The sequence below is a fragment of the Equus caballus genome, chromosome 28 (assembly GCF_041296265.1).
Source record: "Equus caballus isolate H_3958 breed thoroughbred chromosome 28, TB-T2T, whole genome shotgun sequence".
NCBI lineage: Eukaryota > Metazoa > Chordata > Mammalia > Perissodactyla > Equidae > Equus > Equus caballus.
In genome coordinates, this window is record NC_091711.1 from 51,433,485 (window position 1) to 51,452,920 (window position 19,436).

Below are 19,436 nucleotides of genomic sequence, written 5' to 3' on the forward strand. Positions count from 1 at the left end.
GGGGCGGGGCCCCGCCGGTCTCCGCCCGCTCGGGGCCGGAGCACCGCCCTTGGCGGTGACAGCGACGGCGGCTCGAGCGGGTCAGCGGCAGGCGGGGCCGCGGTCGGAGCTGGCCTCGCGTTCGCGGCTCCCACGCGCGGGCGCAGAGGGCTCGGGGCCGGTCCTGGGGCTCTCCCCTAGTGCTGTCAGTCTGGGGAAGGCAGGCGAACCCGGCCCTGCCCTCAGGTCTCCGAACTCAGGGCTGCCAGCACCACCCAGGAGGATCCCTGACAGTACCCACCACCCTCAAGGGCAGTGCCGACCGGGCCTCCCGTGCAGTGGCACAGGGTTGGTCAAAGTGGACACAAAGTCTAGGGCAGAACATCTAGGAGAGAAGCTGGGGAGGTGGAGGAGTCTCAGGGCTGCCCCGCTGACATGCTGGGAGGGAGAGTGGCAGGGTTTGGCTTGTTTTTCGATGAGTTTGGCTGCTGCAAGAACTGACAAAGAAACAAACTGCTGACATCCGTGTTCTATCCCCTTGCAGGAACCAGCCTGGGAGAATGAATAAAACTGAACCCGGAGACCAGAGCTGAGGAAGAGAGCTCACCAGGCTCCCCTCCCTGCCCCGGGGCACAGGCCCATCCAAGGCCTCCTCCACATCTATTGGGTGCTGCGTACACAGGCTGAGAAACTTTCCTTTTTGCCCATGGTGGCTTGAGTTGGTTTCTATCACTTACACCCAGAAAGGTCCTCACCACCGCATTACCTCACCATTGAGCTTGTCTGTGGGTGGCCAGTGTCCCTGGAAAGTCCTCTGGCCTGGCATCTGAGCCCAGGACTGGCTCTCTCCCAGAGACTGTGGGGACCCCCCACCCCACCTCTCCCAGCCTCATGCCCTAAGAAGCCCATTCCTTGCAGCCCTCTGGAGGTGTCTTAGGGTCAAGAGTAGGTTTGGGGTCCCTTCTAGACCATGATAACCCCCACCCAAGTTTATTGCCATTGGGTTTCCTGCCCACCACCCTGCCCAGGTCACCCTCCAAGGCACTCACCTCTACTCACTTCCTCCTCTTCCAGGGACTGTGCCTCCCTTAGTGCCTCTCTCCTCCCAGCAGGGAGTGACTCTCCTGGGTCCCACGGCCTTTTGGTTTCTTCCTTCTGTCCTTTTACCCCCACCCAGCGTGGCTCTCATCACTTGTCATCCAGCCAATGTTGTCGGCCCCCACCTCCCTGATTTTGTTTTCATTGTCCCCATCTGGCAAACCCAGATGGAGGCCCCCCTCACTACCCAGCCTGCTGACATCTGGTCAGCTCTCTTCCACTCTGCAGTCTCCTCAAACCTCTGACCCCAGTGCTACACAGGAAAAACAGAAGCCATCAGATGGGAGGCTCGTGTTGCATCACCAAACCCCAAGCCTGCCTTCCTTACACTCTACCTCCTCCCTCCACAGTTACTAGGGAGGCTCTGCCCCTCCTGACCTCCTCCCCACCTCTTGCTGTTCCCTTTCAATGTCCCCCATCCTCACTCTTTCCCTCTCGAGGTACCCTTGCCATTGGGATTAAACCCAACATCTCTCACCTTAAAACACTTAAGCAAAACCTCCCTGGATGCTGTTTGCCCAGCCAGTTGACACTTTAGCTTTTCTTGCCCCACACGAATTTCTCTAAAGCATTCCTCCAACATCACTAGCATCACCTGCCTCCTGGGGCCGTGTCCTGCTCATCAGGCAACCTCTGGTCTATTTCTTGTGTATTTCCATAGGTGAGCAGTTCCCAGGAGCCAGCCCATCACCCCCTAGAAGCAGCTTCTGCAACTGAGGATAAATCAAGGAAATCCTCAGGTTTCCCCTTGAAGGGCACATGCACAGTTACAAACAAGTACCATGAGATGTGCTGTGCAGGGGGCTATGGGACGACAGAGGGGCCTCTGATTCAGGTGGGAGGGGCGGGGCAAAATAAGCAGCCAACCTGAGGCCTGAGGACCAGAGGACATCCCATCCATGGGCGTTTGGGGAGATGGGACCACAGGCCTGTGGTGGCAGCAAGTGTTCTGAAAGAAAGAATGCAGTGAACCACGAGCCTACGAACCTCACTGAGGCTTACCTCCACTTGTCCCAGATCAAAAGAGAATTTTGATTTATTTTTTCTTTATTAGTGGGGTGAGTAATATGATCACATTTGTGTTTTAGAAAGATGGTACTGGCAGCAATGTGGAAGGCAGATTGAAGGGAGGTGGGAAGGCTGGTGAGAGGAGAAGCAGCTGCAGAATCAGTCCTGCCTCTGGGGTCCTCTGCCCACCCTCTTCGCTACTTGTGCCTTCAGACCTGGCCTGCCAGCTTCTGTCCTCTCTCTGTACTCTCTGTGGGAGATGCTCACGTCACCTCTCGCCTCCCAGAGCCTTGCCATCTCTGAAACTCCCAAAATTGTGTTCCAAGTGTGCCCTCTCTTCAGCTGCAGGCCCACAAGGCTGGAGGCTGGCCAGATAGCTCTGCCAGGATGTCCCCCAGGCAGCTAACCCCTCCCTGCTCTCTCCAGCAGCTCCTTGCATCAGCAAACAGAAGAGCTGACCCTCCTCCTCTGCCTCTCTGCCCCACTCAGTTTCCCTCTGACCCATCCACTCTGTCCCCACAGCACGCCTCCTGCCAGCCCCTCAGCAGCCCCTCCTGCTGAACTCCACTTTCCTGATATAAATGTGATCATGTCATTCTCCCTCCTCCTCCCACTGGTGAAAGTAAATAAGCAAATAGAAATGGGAATACCTGCTGATGCTTCCCCACCTCCCTCAGTATGTAAACCAAGCTCTTTAGTATGGCATGCATCGAACACTTGTTGATTTACTCATCCAGCAAATGTTGATTGAGCTCCCCCCATGGCCCGTGCAGCAGGAGAGTGACCAGGTCACCATGATGACCTGACAGAGGGAGCAAGACCTGGGCAGGGTTAGACAGAGAGGAAGTACAAACAGACACAGGGAGGCTCAGGATCAAGGAAGTGTCTACGAAGCAGGGCGACGGGATAATTGCCCCCTGTCAGATCGACAAAGAAGCAAAGAACCACTAACACCAAGTTCATTATCCACTGACAGTGGATTGGACAAGTTTTGTGGGGCACAATTTGATACTATCTGTTGATACAAACACAGGCTCACCTTCAACCAGAATTTCCACTTCTGAGAAAGCATCCTATGGAGACACATCTGTGAGCTCACAACAGAAGGGTTCTTCCTCTTGGAAAGACTGGAAATCACCTAATTGCTCAATAAAGGATCAATTAAGTAAGTCACAGAACATCTACATATTGGAGTTGGTCGACCATGAGAAAGAATGGAGGACTCCACGAATACATATGTTCTTACCTGTACACCCATATATGTGTGTATGTGATACACATGGGACGCCTCCTCATCAAAAAGCACTGGTCTACACGGGAGACAGGAATAGGGCACCGTGCAGACCTGGGAGAGGCAATGTGGGGGTCTCACATTTTACTTATTTAAATTTCTTACAAAAATCATTTAACACTTCGGTAATGGGAGAAAAAAGGTAGAGATTTTTAGGAATACAGCTGCTAAGGGATCTTGAGGAGGAGTCTCTCCTCGTGAGGAACGGTTCCCCAGCAGAGATGCTGGCCAGGCCTCGGGGGGCGCTCATCCACGCATTTGGTGGATGAGATGAGATTTGGTGGATGGTCAGAGAGATGGCGGGTGGGACCGCCCGGCTGCTGCAGCCCTCGGCACCCACCTCCTCATCCCGAAAAGTTGGGCCCCCCAGGCTCCAGGACGGTGTCCCTCACCAGACCACCGCCCAGACTGCAGGGCTGCAGCCCACTCGCAGGAGGGCTGGGTTGGGGGCCGGGGAGAGTGCCCCGCCCAGCCGCGCGCCGGCCCCGCCTCCTCGGGAAGGAAGATTTAGCTCAGAGGAGCCGAGGCTCCGTCCCCAGCTGGACCCCGACCGAGACCTGACGGCGGAGGCCCAGCCCGCCCGGCCCATAGCCCGCAGACCGCCGCCCAGTCGGCCCCGACGGACGCAGGTACAGCCTGCCACGCCGCGCCCGCCACGGAGGGCTCCCCCGGGGGCGGTCGGAGAGGGGGCTGCCTCACACCTGCCGGCTCTTGCCCCTACAGCCCTGCGTGCCATGGCCTGGCTCCTGACCGTCACCCTCGGTTGCATCAGCCTTCTCTACCTGCAGCTCCCGGGCACACTGTCCCGCGGCCTGGCAGGAGGCCAGCGGCCCGCCCGACCCAGGTGAGTGGGGCTCAGCCCAGCCCGAGCCCAGGCCGGCGGCAGAAAACCAGAATGCCCGGGGAGGCCCCCTCGCCCGCACCTCTACCCAGGCCCCTCACCAACGCCCCCGGGACCCCCCCCCCCCCCCCCCCCCCGCCCCCAGGCCTCCTACCTGCTGCTAGGGCTTACCTCCTAAATCAAAGGCCAGCCCCTTGCCTTCAGCAAGCCCTGAGCAGGACAAGAGGCCCCTTTTACTTTGCCTCCCTTCCTAGGGCACCCACCTCCCCCATTGGCAGAGCAGCCCCCTCAACAGGAGAGATCGGCTAGGGGAGGGGTGGCCTCAGGGGTCACCTCCTCCCACCCGAAGGGAAGGCCTGAGAGGGCCCCACTCGGGTCCTCATCATAGTGACCCACAGAGGCCAGGGATGTCTTTGCTCAGGGAGGCTCAGGTGTGACCTGGGCTACTGAGATGGCTGAGGGCCAGGACCCAAGCCCTGAGCCCAAAAGGAAGGTGGGCTTCCCCTGGCAGTGCTCCTGGCTGCTGGGGGGGCGGGGGGGGGGGCAGCGACAAGGGGGTGGGGGGATTGGGGAGGAGACAGGGCTGGGGAGTGGTAGAGGGGCTGTGGGCTTCCCCTGGTCTGCTGGGTAATGGTGTGGGGGCTGTGGACTTCCCCTGGTCTGCTGGGTAATGGTGTAGGGGCTGTGGGCTTCCCCTGGCAGTGCTCCAGGCTGATGGGAAAGCCCGGGCTTCCCCTGGCAATGACCCCAGGCCTGTGTGGAGGGGAAAGTGAGTGGGTTTGGGGGGCTCCCCCAAAGGTTGGGCCATCTGGTTTACTTCCTCTGTTTCCCTCTGCAGGGAGCCCCCAGCCTGGACCCCTTCCAGTGGTCCACAGCCCCGGTATCCTGCACCCCGGCCTATGGTCTGGAAGCTACACCAGGCCCTCCAGCCACAGAGGAGCAACAGCCTGGCCCCTGCTATGGGTCAGTCTCTCCGGGGTGGCCCCCACCGACATTTGGGCCCCCACAGGCCCCGAGCCCAGCTTCTGCGGGTGGGCTGTGTACTGGGCACCTGCCAGGTACAGAACCTCAGCCACCGCTTATGGCAGCTCGTCGGGTCAGCCGGCCCCCGGGACTCAGCCCCTGTGGACCCCAGCAGCCCCCACAGCTATGGCTGAGGAGGAGCCGTATCCCACCTGGATGCTGCACCCCAACCCCAGAGCTGCAGCTGAGCCCCCAGCCCTGGCCCAGCCCCCGGAGCTTCTGAAGACAGCAGTGACCGGAACAGTGGCGCAGGCCCCTGAGGAGACCCACACCCCACCCCACACCCACCACGTTCTGCAGCAGCCAAACTCGAACGGCTTGGGATACATAAACCCATGCACACATGTAGACCACAGGCAAAGTCCATTCACCAGGGAGTCTGCACACCCCGGGAGTGGGCACACTCAGGGGACAGGTGCCAAGCAGAGGTGGCCGGCAGCATCAGATGCCAAAAAGGGCTTCAGAGGGGAGGGGTCTGTCCAGGCATGTGGAGCAGAAGCCAGGTTCTGACCGCCCAGGGCCACCTCTGGGCCAGCAAGAGGGGCCGAGTTGGCCCAATGTGGTCCCTTCCTGCTGATCCCAACATCATTGGATTAAAGCCCAGCTTTGGGCGTGCACAGTTTGCCTGCCCCAGGTCCCCAGCCTCTGCCACCCCTGTACCCTTGGGACTGGGAGAGCCTCGGGGAGGAGGCTACTGTGGTCCCGGGCTGTGGTGAGGGAGGGCAGGCTGTGCTGGGAAGTGCACTGCCCCAGCGCCAACCTGGAGCCTGGCCCCAAGGTCATAGTGGAGACCCCTGCCTGGATCTTTGTGAGCAGCTGGGGAGGGGATGTAGGGGTTCAGGAGCCATGCTGGGGCCTTCGGGGGCAGGGCAGGGCAGAACTCCTCTTCCCCCCTGCCCAGGGCAGGGCGGGCTGGGGTAGGGGCAAGATCTCCCAGCCCAAAGAGGTCAGTTAAGTCAGAACCACCTGTTCTGACTCAGGGAGATGGGAATGGCCACACAAGAGTGAGGGCTCCCTGACCCCTACCCTGCCCAGTGCGGGGACTCATGGGGGCAGCAGGAGGCTGGAGCAGGCTTGCCCTGAGAGCAGGCTTGCCACGAGCTGGGGAGCAGGGGCTGGCCTCATGGTCAGAAGGTTCGCGGCCAGCGTGCGTAGAGTTGGTGGTGTGTGTGCACCATGGGGCCTTTACGTGCTGACTGCGGCGCCTCCGGCAGTCCCCGAGGGCTGACCCTCATGCCACATTGCCATGACCCAGGGTTCAGAAAGGTGGTTTCTGTTAAAGCTCTTCATTTCTCGGTGTTTGCCCGTATCACCCTCTCAGCCACCCTTGGAGGGAGGTGCGTCATTATGTCAACTCTAGAGGCAGAACCTGCAGCCCAGAGGTCAAGGATGTGCCACAGTCACGGCAGCGCCCACTAGCAGAGCCACGCATTGGGTCGCAGGCACAACTGCCGCTTAGATACCACGGGGGCCCCAAGGGTGGGAGGCTCCTGGAAGCACCCACCCCTGTGCTAGCTCTTCCAGCTCAGGGGTCACCTTGCCAGCAAGGCACCCTCCCTCCACGAGGCCCTGTGGGAAGAGTTCAGGCTGGTCCCTGCCCTTCTAGAGGCCTCTGTGCCCAAGGAGATGGACCAGGAATTGCAGTGCAGGATGATCAGAGTCACGGTGGGGAGCAGAACAAGGCAGGCTGCCTGGAGGAGGTGTGGGTTTGAAGACAACATGGGTCCCTGGGGAAGGAGCTGAGAGTGCCAAGGCCCCAGTCCACAGGAGGTGTGGGTGTGGCCAGGGAGGCTGCCCAAAAGCAGCTAAGAGAGGCTGGAACCAGCATGTGTGAGGGGGGGTCTGAGAGGCCAGTGGGCCAGGTCTCAGAGCTGTGTGCCTGTGGTCACTGAAGGGTGTCAGCAGAGGCGGGCAGGGAGGGTGGGCAGTGAGGACAGGGCAAAGGGACTGGGCAGTGGAAGGGGAGGGGTCCAGGAGGGTCAGGAGCTCAGCTTGGCCAAGACCCTCCCAGGCTCCGCCCTGGGGCAGAGTCCTCTGTACAGGATGCTCCCTCTGCCAGGAACACCCCACAGTGCTCCTCCTCGCAGTGACACCCCCCCCTCCTCAGAGTGACACAGGCTGCCAGCTCCCCAGGATTCCACCACCCTCGCTAAGGCACTCAGTTCCCCGAGCCTTAGTTTGCTTTTCCATGAAGCAGGATGGACTGTTGACCTCATGGCATTGCTGTGCAGTGTCATGAGGCCACCTGCCATGGTGACAGCATCGCACCTGGTGTTCCCCTGGCCCCTGATCTCCAGGCTGTTTCCTGGCTGCCTACCTCATGTGTACCCACTTGGAGGTCCGGCCGGAGCACCCAGGCTGCCCTAGCACCCCGCATCTCCCCAAAGCCTTCCCCCTGCTCCTGCCCTGGTCAGAACCTCTTCTCCCTCTCCTTATCCCGGCTCCCTCATCCCGTCTCCTGTCCGTGGCCGTTTGCCCCTTCTCCTGGGCCAAGCCACCACCTGCTTTTGGGGTGATGGCTCCAGCCTCCTCCCTGGAGCCCCTCTCCATCCCTCTGGCAAATGCTGGCTGAGCATGTGGGGAGACAGCGAATAAAACACGTACCCCGACATGCTAGTGGGAGGAGACAGGAAAACAGCCTCAAAAGTAGGAGAAAAGACGCAGCAGGTGGAAGAATGAGGTGCTGGCAAGCCACAAGGTCACGGGCCCTGAAGGCAGGTCGCACTTGCCATTTTAAATGGCGGCCCCTGCGCTGCCCCCGCCCTGGGCTATACTCTGAGCACGTGGGAGGAACCCACAGTAGAGCAGCCCCCATAGGCTCCTTCACTCACAGTGAAGCCGCGGTGCCCTGACCTGCACCCCGCGAGGCCTGGTCCCGACACCCCGCGCTTTGCCCACTGCCCACTCCCCACCCAGACTCCACTGTGACCACACGCAGGCCCCTTTCTCTCCAGAGCGCCAGCCTCCTTCCAGCACGAGACAATGGCTGCCTCCCTTCATGTCTGCCTCCTCCTTGGAGAAGGTCAGGCCCCAGGCAGGCATGTGTGTCAGGTCCCTGCTAAGTCCAGACGCAGCCCACATGTAACAAGTGGCCCTCACCCCAAGAGCCAGACAGAGATCCCCCTTGAGCAGACTTGAGTGAGGCTCCTCCGAGCCCTCTGCTCCACGAGGCCTTGCCCAGTTGGCAGACCTGTTCAATGCTCAGCCCCCACCCTTGAGATCTGATCAAATCCTCAGCCCCCACCCTTGAGATCTGATCAAATCCTCAGCCCCCACCCTTGAGATCTAATCAAATCCTCAGCCCCCACCCTTGAGATCTGATCATTCTGGCCTGCCTTCAGCAACAATCTCGTCAAGTTTAACAAGAATCCCCCCACCCTTGATGTCTCCTCTTGGCAATTTTCCATCCACCGACCCCCACTCTGCTCACTGGTTTTCAAGCCCCCCATCTCCCTGTGTTCGTAGTGGAGCCCATCTCTCTGCCTGATTGCAATAGTCTTGAATAAAGTTTTCCCATTTTAACAAGCGTCAGAGGAACTTTTTATTTAGTGAGCCCCTGCCCCACCCAGAATCCCAGGTGCCTGAGGTGATGGGGTGGGGCCTGGGGTCTGCACCACCTGTGGGAGGGGTGTAAAGCCTGAAGGCCAAGAGCAGGAGCCTGGCTGCAGAGTGACCTCGGCTCCTAAGCAGGTGAGTTCCTCAGGGAGGCTGAGGTCGGGGAGAAGTGGGCTGGGGCCACTGCAGGCTGCTCCTGTGCTCCTGGGCTGACACATTAACTCGCTGAGGCCAGGAGGAGGGTGGATGGTCACTCATTACCGAGGGCCAAGGCCAAGGGGCCGGGTGGTGTCTGGGCACTTATGTAACCTGTGGGCATATATAGGGCACACAGGCCTGTGGGACTTGCCCATCTGCCAGCTCTGCTCCTTAGGATGAAGGTGATTGTGGTGAGTACCCCAGACCCGGTGCAGAAGTGGCCCCGCTGACCACTTAACCGGTGGCCAGCTGTCCTTTGTGGAAAGGGGCGGCAGCCCCCTGCCCCCTCCCAGCTTGTTCCCGCAGGCATGTTCGTCCTGGTCAAAGGGCTCCTCCTCCCTATTGTGGTCTAGCTGGGGCAAGGGTCAGCGGCCAGACTCCTGGGCTTCCTGAGGAGCCAAGTCTTGAAAAGAAGATGCCGGGTGGGGGTGCTGTGCACTCCATATAGCTCCCCCTGCACCCGTGCATCATCCTGGAAGCAGGCATCCAGCCGACATCTGCTTTACAGATGAGGATGCCAGGAGCAAGAGTGCCCCAGACTTGCCCAGGCCCCTGTGCCAGTGCAGGGGCCAGCGATGGGGGTGTGCTCACTTGGGAGGGGCTCACCCTAACCCTGACCCTGGACCTCCATCGGCCTGGGCTGCTGACCCATGTCTCAGAGTCTCGTGCCCCCGTGAGGATGTCCACACTCCCTCAGGGAGCTCGAATCATGGTGAAATGGGTTCAATCCCCCACCCAACCAGGGCCCAGACCCATCCCTGGTCTACCGGCCTGATGTGGATCCAGAGACAGTCAAAGACAAGAGCAGCTTCCGGAACTACACTGTGAGGACCCTGCCTGCCCCCCCCCCCAACCCGCTGCCCCCTCCAGGCTTTTACACAGCTCCTGCCCTTTACACAGCTCCAGGCGCTGCCCTTGGGGAAGCCCCCTATTCACACCTCTGGGGCCAGGCTTGGGAGTGGGGAGGCCTTGGGCCCCCTGGGTGTGAAGGACAGGGGTTGGCCAGCCACCTGGCTGACCCTCTGGCTTGCAGTCCGGCCCGCTCCTGGACCGCGTCTTCGCCACCTACAAGCTCATGCACACGCATCAAACTGTGGATTTTGTCAGGAAGAAGGTACATGTGAACTCCTCTGCTATAACTCAAGGGTGGAGCTGCCCCCCCAACCCGCTGCCCCTCACTGCCCGGCGGATGGAGAAGGGCTGGGCCCCGGTCCGGCTGCCGCTCCTAGTCATGCTGACTTCTCCCATCCTGGTCCAGCACTCCCAGTTTGGGGGCTTCTCCTACAAAAAAATGACCGTCTTGGAGGCCGTGGACATGCTGGATCGGCTGGTGGACGAGTCGGACCCAGACGTGGACTTCCCCAACTCCTTCCATGCCTTCCAGACAGCCGAGGGCATCCGGAAGGCCCACCCTGACAAGGGTGCGCCCCCTCTCCCGGCCCCAGCTGTGTATGGGGGAGTTGTTGCCTCCAAGGGCTGCAGGGGGAGGGCAGACAGGGATCTTGGCCCCGGCCCCAGGGCCCCTTGTAGCCCACCCTGTCCTCTCCCTCCCAGACTGGTTCCACCTCGTCGGGCTCCTGCACGACCTGGGAAAGGTCCTGGTTCTAGCGGGGGAGCCCCAGGTGAGGGCATGGGAACCGGAGGTGAGGGTAGGGGTGGAGGGAGCTGGGAGGCCTGGGCAGGGGCAGCCTCAGCTCTGGGGTCCAGACACCCACCTGGTGGGTAGGCCATTCATCCCCACCATGGCTGCCTGTCCCTCCCCAGTGGGCAGTTGTTGGAGACACGTTCCCAGTTGGCTGCCGTCCTCAGGCCTCCGTGGTTTTCCGTGACTCCACCTTCCAGGACAACCCGGACCTCCAGGATCCTCGATACAGGTGCCCTCCCCCGCTGCTGGCCCTCCCCCTCCCCAGGTGCTCCTGAGCCCCTCACCTTCCGTCTTCCCCTGCAGCACAGAGCTTGGCATGTACCAGCCCCACTGCGGGCTCAAGAACGTCCTCATGTCCTGGGGCCATGACGGTGAGGCCAGTCAGAGGTGGGGATGATGGGGACCTCGGCGGGGTCGATCTCTCTGGGTGCCAGGTGGTGACACCCTCTCTCCCACAGAGTACATGTACCAGATGATGAAGTTCAACAAATTCTCCCTCCCCCTGGAGGTAGGCAAGGGTGAGGGACCAAACCAAGAACCCAGCTCAGTCCACCGCAGCCCAGCCTAGCCCAGTCCAGCTCAGCCCAGCCCAGCCCCGTCCAGCTTAGTCCAGCCCATCCCAGCCCACCCCAGTCCAGTCCAGCCCTGCCCAGCTCAGCCTGGAGTGTGCTGGGTGGTGTGGCTTCCTCCTGCCCCCAGGCCTTCTACATGATCAGATTCCACTCCTTCTACCCATGGCACACGGGCGGCGACTACCAGCAGCTGTGCAGCGAGCAGGACCTGGCCATGCTGCCCTGGGTGCAGGAATTCAAGTATGGCCATCCTTGTGAAGGGCTCGGGGCAGAGGGGGCCTGGAGAGGCCGGGGCTTCTACACAAGGCACTGTCCCTCCCCTGCTGCAGCAAGTTTGACCTCTACACCAAGTGCCCTGACCTGCCGGATGTGGACAAGCTGCGGCCCTACTACCAGGGGCTCATCGACAAGTACTGCCCCGGCATGCTGAGCTGGTGACCCGCCTGCCCACCCCACCCAGGCCTGGCCGGGTGCCCCAGGGTGACAGCCACTGTCAGGCACAGTGACAACCCACCCCAGCCTCCCTGGAGGACCCCACACGCCCACTTACAGTGAGCGCTCCTCGTCCAGGGGCAATAAAGACCTGAAGCAGCTTGTGAGTCTCACCCTTACTGAGGCGCGACACGTGGTGGCAGCAGGGTACCACGGACAGGGAGGAGGCGAGTCTGTGGTCTCTTGGATATGTGTGTCCCTCTGTGCCTGCCACCATAAACATCTTGCTCTTTCTCTCAGCTCTGGCGTCAGAACCTGGGGTCCTTCTACTCACCCCCACATTCTCGTAGCCATCACCAAGTCCTCTGGGCTCAGTCTCCTTAAAAAACAAAACAAAGCACCTGATAGCTAAAAGAATGCATACGCTACAGAAAACAACGTGGTAAAACAAATGCACAGGGTAATTACTGTGAACCCGGCCCCCGAACAGACACCTGGCGCCTGCCTCGTGCCCAAGGTGCAGGCCCATCTTGGCTCAGCCAACCACGTCCTTTTCTGTGGCGTTTCATCCCCCTGAGTGTGTGTCCCTCAGTGCTACAGCTCAGCGCTGGCTTCCCCTTATCTTCTGGCAGTTTATTTCTTTGAAGAAAATGAATCATTTGTCTCACGGAATTTCCTTCTATCAGGATTTTGCAGCTTGCATCCCCATGGAATCTGTTAATCTTTTTCTCGATATTTCCTGCTATTGGTAAGTGAATTTAGAGGCGTAATCAGATCCAGATTTGGCTTGCTGGGGGCAAGAGTGCTTCGGAGGGGGTGGCATTTTCTTTATCAGGAGGCACAGGCCCTTTTGTGCTGTTGGACGCCACTGTGTTCAGGTTCGTCTAAGAATGTTCTTAACCCATTAGAAGGCAGAATGGCAATGCCGTGGCTTCCTTCCCTGATGGGACCGCTCAGTAAAGAGAGGCTTCCTGCAGTGCTATTTGGCTACTGCGTGTGGAGGAAAAGCAAGTAAATGTTCCAGTCTTTTCTCTCAATTTACCAATTTGCAAGAGATGGTTCCCTAGCGTCCTTCAAAGGTGATCAATTTGTCTATTTTTGTATTAAGAATGTATAGATTTCAGCATATTTGTGCTTCAGGTCATTGAACTATTAACCTTACTGGTGCTCAGATAGTCCTATCCTCAGCTGGGCTGGAGTGGGGCTTCCAGGTGGGTTCCTGGGTCCTTCTGACATGACTGGACTGCTACACTCTCCAGTGGGTGTCTTGCTATCTGGTGTGACAACACCCAGACTGTGTTAATTTCCTGTGTCTGACATACCAAATTACCACAAACTTGGTGGCTTCAAATGACAGAAATTTATTCTTACAAGTTCTGGAAGCCAGAAGTCTGAGGTCAAGGTCAGCAGGGTCGTGCTCCCTCCAGATGCTCTGAGCAGGATCCCTCCTTGCCTCTTCCAGCTTCAGGTGCTGCCAGCATCTCCTCACTTTTGGCTGCATCTCTCTGTGCTCTGTCTTCACATGGCTTCTCCCAGTGTCTCCCTCTGCCTCTGTCTTATGGAGACACTTGTGATGTCATTTAGGGCCGACTCAGATAATCCAGGATGATCTCCTCATCTCAAGATCCTTGACTTAGTTGCATCTGCAAGATGCTTGTCCCAAATAAGGTCACATTCAGAAGTTCAGGGATTCAGGGGCCGGCCCCGTGGCCGAAGTTAAGTTCGTGCGCTCCGCTGCAGGCCGCCCAGTGTTTCGTTGGTTCGAATCCTGGGCACGGACATGGCACCGCTCATCGAGCCACGCTGAAGCGGCGTCCCACATGCCACAACTAGAGGGGCCCACAACTAAGAATATACAACTGTGTCCTGGGGGGCTTTGGGGAGAAAAAGGAAAAAAAAATAAAATCTTTTAAAAAAACAAAGGAAATTCAGGGATTCGATGTGGATGTCTTTGGGGGGTGATTTTTCAGCTTCCCACAGAGGCTGCCCCAGACCTGGAACTGGCCTTTTCTCCAAGGAGCTCTGGTTACTTTAAGTGGGAAATGGTATTTCAAATCCACATGTTGGCTGAGGACTCAGTCACATCTTCAACTTTCACCTCCACTCCCACCCCTGATTGTGGCCATTAAAGGTGGTGTTGCCTACTGCCCTCCCCACCATGCTCAGGCTGTTGCACTGCCATGTCCTCCTGTCCTGCCCTGGCCCTCCCTGCCTGCCCCAGCGCCTGCTGTGTGCTGGCATCAGGAGAGGAGGGCTCAGCTGTGTTTTTGAGACTTTGCCCAAGCGCTTCCCTACTCACTTGTGCTTCCTCCCAGAAAACTCCTACCTGCCCTAGGCTCCCTTGCACCATCCCTGGGCAGCCTCCCCAGGTGTGGGCAGCTGTCCTCCTTTGCCACCCCTCCCCGCCTGTGAGCTCAGGTAGGACAGGTGCAAGGCCCGAGGGAATCCCTCCTTGGAGCTGCTCTGTGAGGTGTGGGGGGCCCTGGAAAGGCAGGCAGGAGGGCTCTAGGACTGGACTGGACCTGGGTGAGGGAGCCATGGAGGGCGTGCCGCAGAGTGGTCGGGCCTCTCTGCCTTCCCTAGAGCAGGGAGGAGGCAGGTCTCAAAGGAGGCTGGGGTGGGGAAGAGAAGCATGAGCCCCAGTGATGCGGGGTCGGTGAGCCGAGGAGTCGAAAGAAAGATTTCTTATACTCTCAAGATCTGGCAGTAGTGCTCTTTTATTTAGAGAATAGTGTGGAATAGCATGTGGACAGGACCCCTGGGCAGTCAGAGCTTCTGCTGCCCTGAGTTGAGGGTTAGGGCTAATTTTATAAGGCATGGGTATGTGACTTATTTTTACTGGAAAAAAGAAAAGATGATGTAAAAAGTCATTAAATGATTTCAGTGCAGATGGGGTCTGGTTATTGTGCGGTCATATAACTTTAGATACGAATCTGACCATATAGATCGGCATGTAGGTGAGGATGCCCTGGGCTTCTCTCCCTGGGGCAGTCCTAATTCATACCATAAAAAAAGTCCACTGGGTCATATAGTTTGGCATGTAGGCCAGGTCACCTTGGGCTTCTCTAGCTGGGGCAGCCTTAATCCACATCACCAGGGCTGGAGAGGGGGTGTGCTTGGCAGGCTGCCCCTCTGGGTCCAAAGTTTCCATCCTGACACCATCCCTGGGCAGCCTCCCCAGTGCAGAGCAAGGGTGGTTGCCTTTGCCCCTGCCCCTGCTCTTTGTGTCCCTTGCAGACCCTAACTTGGCCACTTCCAAAAAGGCCCCAGGGTGAGGGGAGAGCAGCAGGGGCCCGGGCCCCATATTCCTGTCTACCCAAGGGACTGTCAGTCTTCGTTGGGGACCCCAGGCACTGGGGAAGCTGAGAAGCCTGCAGGGAGCAGGTGGGGCTTGGCTTGCCCTCCAGCCTCCTCCAGCATTCCTCCCCGCTGACCCCTCTGCCTCTGTGCACATGGCCTCTCCTCCAGCTCCTCCTGGGCTGACTCTAGCAGCAGGCCCTATTTCCACCACCCAGGGCTCAGGCCTTCCAGTACCCTTGCAATCAGTCATCTTTCTCTTTAAATGAGCCAGTCAGTTTCCTTTGAGAAAGTGGATTGCAAGCAATCAAGTCTTAGAGGAATCTGGAATTTTGTTATCAGGCCTGTTTGGGATTCAAAGTGGGAAACACCCTGCTAGTCTTGGAAATCTGGCAGTCCATGGCTTGGAGGAGCAGAACATCTAATAACAGCCTTTGCAACTCTGGATGGAAGAGCCTGTGGAAGGCCAGGCCAAGGGGAAAATGAGGAGGCCCTAGAGGAAGGATGGCTGCTTCTTACGGCACAAATGGCCCAAGAAAAATTAGGATTTGGGAAAACCTGTGTCCACCACTGTGAACTTGACAACTTCCTTGTACTCAAAGATTTTTCTGATGAGATCAGTGGCGATATTAACGAACGTGGTTTTTTTTGTGATTGTACAATGGAATGTGTCAAAATTTGTAAGATCTACATAGCTCAATGAACCAATATTTGCCAAATGATCAATATATGATGCTTCAAAATCATGCATGAGTAAAATCATCCATTCAGAGTGCATGATGCAACAGTGGGTCTTCAGGTGACAGAGGACGAAAAGCTTGCTGGTCTGGTTTCAGATTTCAAATTGCAGTGAACGTCTAAGAAACTACTACGTAGAGTTTTGATGGGGTGTTAAAGAAGAGTATCCACAATAATCTGAAAGGGCTGCTAAAATACTCTTCCCTTTTCCAACTACACATCTGTGCGAGGCCAGATTTTTTTCATATATTTCGACCAAAAACATATGGCAACAGATTGACCAGAAGCAGCTATGAGAAGCCAGACATTAAAGAGATTTTGCAAAGACGTAAAACTATGCCAGTCTTTCTCACTTAATTTTTTTGGTAATACAGTCATTTTTTATTTAAAAAATTGTTATTATAGTGATATGTAATGAGTTTATTTTTATGTTTAAGTAACGTTAATACGTAAATATTTAAAGAATTTCTCAGTTTAGTTTCCAATGTGCTAAATGTTGATAGATATAACCCTCGTTGGCGAAAGCTCTTTGGGAGACTGCCCTGATGGCCTACTGGTTAAAGTTCAGTGAGCTCCCCTTTGGTGGCCTGGGTTCGGTTCCCAGGCATGGAATCACATCACTTGCCTGTCAGTAGCCATGCTGTGGTGGCAGCTCACATAGCGGAACCAGAAGAACAACTATGTACTGGTGCTTTGGGGTAAAAAAGGAGGAATATTGGCAACACTTAGCTTAGGGCAAATCTTCCCCTGCAAAAAAACAAAAACAAAAACAAAAATAAAACTAAAGCTCTTTGGGGTCCTCAATACTCAATAATTGTTAAGAATGTAAGAGTCTTGAGACCAGATGACCTGGCCCATGGATGCCAGTTGACTTCCTTTTGCAGGAACCCCGATGCTTGCTCCATGGGCTCCATGAGGGCAGAAGCGGAGGCCCTGTGTGAGTGCAACCACGGGTAGTTTTCTCACAAGACTCAAGGGCCACCAGTACTGGCACCCCAGAGCTCACAGCATGCATCTCCCTCAAGGGGAGCAGTTGGCCACCAAGTGGACATCATCTGTGATGTTGGACAGGGATCTGTCGTCATTAACACCCCTTCGTGTGTATTTGGACTTCTTATCCCCACTGCCTGTGCTTCCTCCAGCATCGTCATCCACTAACTCATAAATCCCATACTGAGGTACTCTGCACAGCACTGCCTCTGGCCAAAGATGCTCTTCAGAGTGAAAGACGTAAAGCAGAGGCTGGTATCTGCAGGCCCCTCATACACCGAAGACCCTCAAATCAATGATCTGATGGAATGGTGCAAAGGCCACTTGAAGACCCAGCCATGGTGCCAGCTTGGAGATAATGCCCTTGGGAGTCAGGATGAGGAAAATCCATGTGATGAGCCCAGGATATAGCATCTGGGAGCCATCTGGTGCACGTGGGTGACTACCTTTCACCCCTGTACCCAGTGACCTCTGGTGAAACTTGCTGCCTGTTGCAGTGACTCCGGGTAAGGCTGAATTGTGGAATGTTGTTCTGCTTCCTCCCAGAGACACAGCAACACTTCCCTTGAACTGGACATGGTCAGCCACTTGGCTTTTCTGAGCGCCTCTGCCACTGGATGAGTAGGCAAGTGAGGGTGTGACCAGTGCTGACCTCGTCAGGGAAAGGGCTGCTGGTATGCGACTGGGAGGCTGGGAGGATGCACCGGACAGGCTCCAGGAGACCCCTGGATGCCTCAAGCACTGCCAAGTCCAGTGAGCAGGGTCAGAGGAAGTTGGCAGCACCCTCTGCAGATGGGCCCAAGGACTCCGATGCCTCAGAATGGTGCATGCGGAGGATGCCCTATCCATCAGCCTGACTTCAGGATTGTTGCAGAAACAAGCACAACCAAGCAAAAGAATTTTTTCCTTCCTGCCCTTCAAACACTAATCAGATTTTAGTTTCTTTCCTGGTGGCTAACTTCATAGTTCAGAATTTGAAACACAGAATTCCAGACAGGAATTCTTGTGCTGAGCTCAAGGAGAGTGGATGTCAAGCTGGAACCTGGAAGTGACCTGGGTGCAGGAATGGACCAGACTTTGGGTACCTCCCCACCTTGGTGTGAGCAAGGGTTTTGGATAGGGTGTGGAATGGCTGCCTTGCATCAGTGAGTGCATTGTTGGGGGGTGGGCATAAATCAGAAAGGTGGATACATCAGTGTTCTGGGCACCCCAAGGAGTGGGTGTCATATCAGATTTCCTAGTCTGAATCCCTACGGATGGGGAATCCAACTTATGAGTCTGAGCAGGAGGCAGGGCTGCACCTCCTCTTCCACTTTTTTTTTTTTTAGGAAGATTAGCCCTGAGCTAACTGCTGCCAATCCTCCTCTTTTTGCTGAGGAAGACTGGCCCTGAGCTAACATCCATGTCCATCTTTCTCTACTTTATACGTGGGACGCCTACCACAGCATGGCGTGTCAAGCAGTGCCATGTCCGCACCTGGGATCTGAATTGGTGAACCTCAGGCTGCCGAAGCGGAATGTGAGAACTTAACCGCTGCACCACCAGGCTGGCCCCTCCTCTTCCACTTTTCCTTTTAGAAGCCAAAAAAGGGAGAAACTTGGTGCTACCCCAGCAGCTACGGGGTCTCATGTTCTAATCTGGCCACACTGGACTCCAAATTTAAAGCTGAAAGTTGGCGCCAACACAGTGCTGTGTCCAGGTGCTGTGCGTCTCACCAGGATAGGCTGTGGCAAGGTTTTTCCTGTGGTCAATCTTAGTGAGTTTATCTGTGGTATGCGGACATTCAAGAGAATTTTTGGCTCAATGTGTTTGCATGTTTATTCATTTGTGGTTTTTTCGAAGCTTGCAAAGATTAGGTCGGATCACTGAATGGTTAGAAAATAAAATAAAAGAATATTACAAGCATCACTCATATACTCTCAAAAAATTTGTAAAGAAGTTAAAATATTTTAGGCATTTAAAATTTATAAATGGAACCCTTCAGAGTTATTGCTAAAACCTGCTAGATTTAAATAGAAGACAGGAATTGAAAACAGATGGATCAGGAGGCATAATACTGTTAAGATGACAACACTACCAAAGTGACCTACAGATGCAACACAATCCTGATCAAAAGCCAATGGTATTTTTTTGCAGGAATAGAAATATCCACCCTAAAATTAATATGGAATCTCAAGGAACCCCAAATAGTCAAAACAATCTTCACAAAGAATAAAGCTGGAGGACTCACAATTCCCAGTTTTGAAACATACTACAATGCTACAGTAACCAAAATAGTGTGGTACTGGCATAAAGATAGTCATACAGAACAATGGAACAGAATAGAAGTCCCAGAAATAAGCCCTTGCATATATGGTCAGTTGATTTTTCTACAAGGGTGACAAGACTATTCAATGGGGAAAGAATCATCTTTTCAACAAATAGTGCTGAGAAAACTGGATATCCACATGCAAAAGAATGAAGTTGGACCCTTGCATATGCAAAAATTAACTCAAAATGGATCAATGACCTAAGTGTAAGAGATGAAACTATAAAACTCTTAGAAGAAAACATAGGAGAAAATCTGCATGATCTTGGATTTGGCAATAATGTTTTGGATATGACAGCAAGAGCACAGGCAATGAAAGAAAATATAAATTGAACTTCATAAAAATTAAAACTTTTTGCACCAAAGGACACTATAAAGAATGTGAACAGGCAATCCACAGAATGGGAAAATATTTGCAAATCACATATCTGATGAGGGATTAGTATCCAGAATATATAAAG

The 19,436-nt window shown here is 55.7% G+C and overlaps 2 protein-coding genes across 2 annotated transcripts; both read left to right on the forward strand.

Moving 5' to 3' along the window:
- The first annotated feature begins 92 nt into the window (after nt 1-92).
- On the forward strand, nt 93-8,762 carry ADM2 (adrenomedullin 2). Its single transcript, NM_001433637.1, is given in 3 exon segments — nt 93-4,005; nt 4,100-4,220; nt 5,056-8,762. Coding segments are annotated over 2 exon segments (429 nt in total). The 5' UTR covers nt 93-4,005; nt 4,100-4,110; the 3' UTR covers nt 5,375-8,762.
- Nucleotides 8,763-8,941: 179 nt separating this feature from the next.
- MIOX (myo-inositol oxygenase) lies at nt 8,942-13,526 on the forward strand. Its single transcript, XM_001490262.7, has 10 exons — nt 8,942-9,184; nt 9,737-9,817; nt 10,027-10,107; nt 10,252-10,414; nt 10,548-10,615; nt 10,758-10,867; nt 10,942-11,009; nt 11,097-11,146; nt 11,338-11,450; nt 11,540-13,526. The coding sequence occupies exons 1-10, from the start codon at nt 9,170-9,172 to the stop codon at nt 11,646-11,648; spliced, it is 858 nt and encodes a 285-aa protein (XP_001490312.3). The 5' UTR covers nt 8,942-9,169; the 3' UTR covers nt 11,649-13,526.
- The last annotated feature ends 5,910 nt before the right edge of the window (nt 13,527-19,436 follow it).

Coding starts and splice junctions, on each gene's coding strand:
- MIOX (XM_001490262.7), top strand. Junction 9,818..10,026: donor GCAGCTTCCGGAACTACACT/GTGAGGACCCTG, acceptor TCTGGCTTGCAG/TCCGGCCCGCTCCTGGACCG. Junction 10,108..10,251: donor TGGATTTTGTCAGGAAGAAG/GTACATGTGAAC, acceptor ATCCTGGTCCAG/CACTCCCAGTTTGGGGGCTT.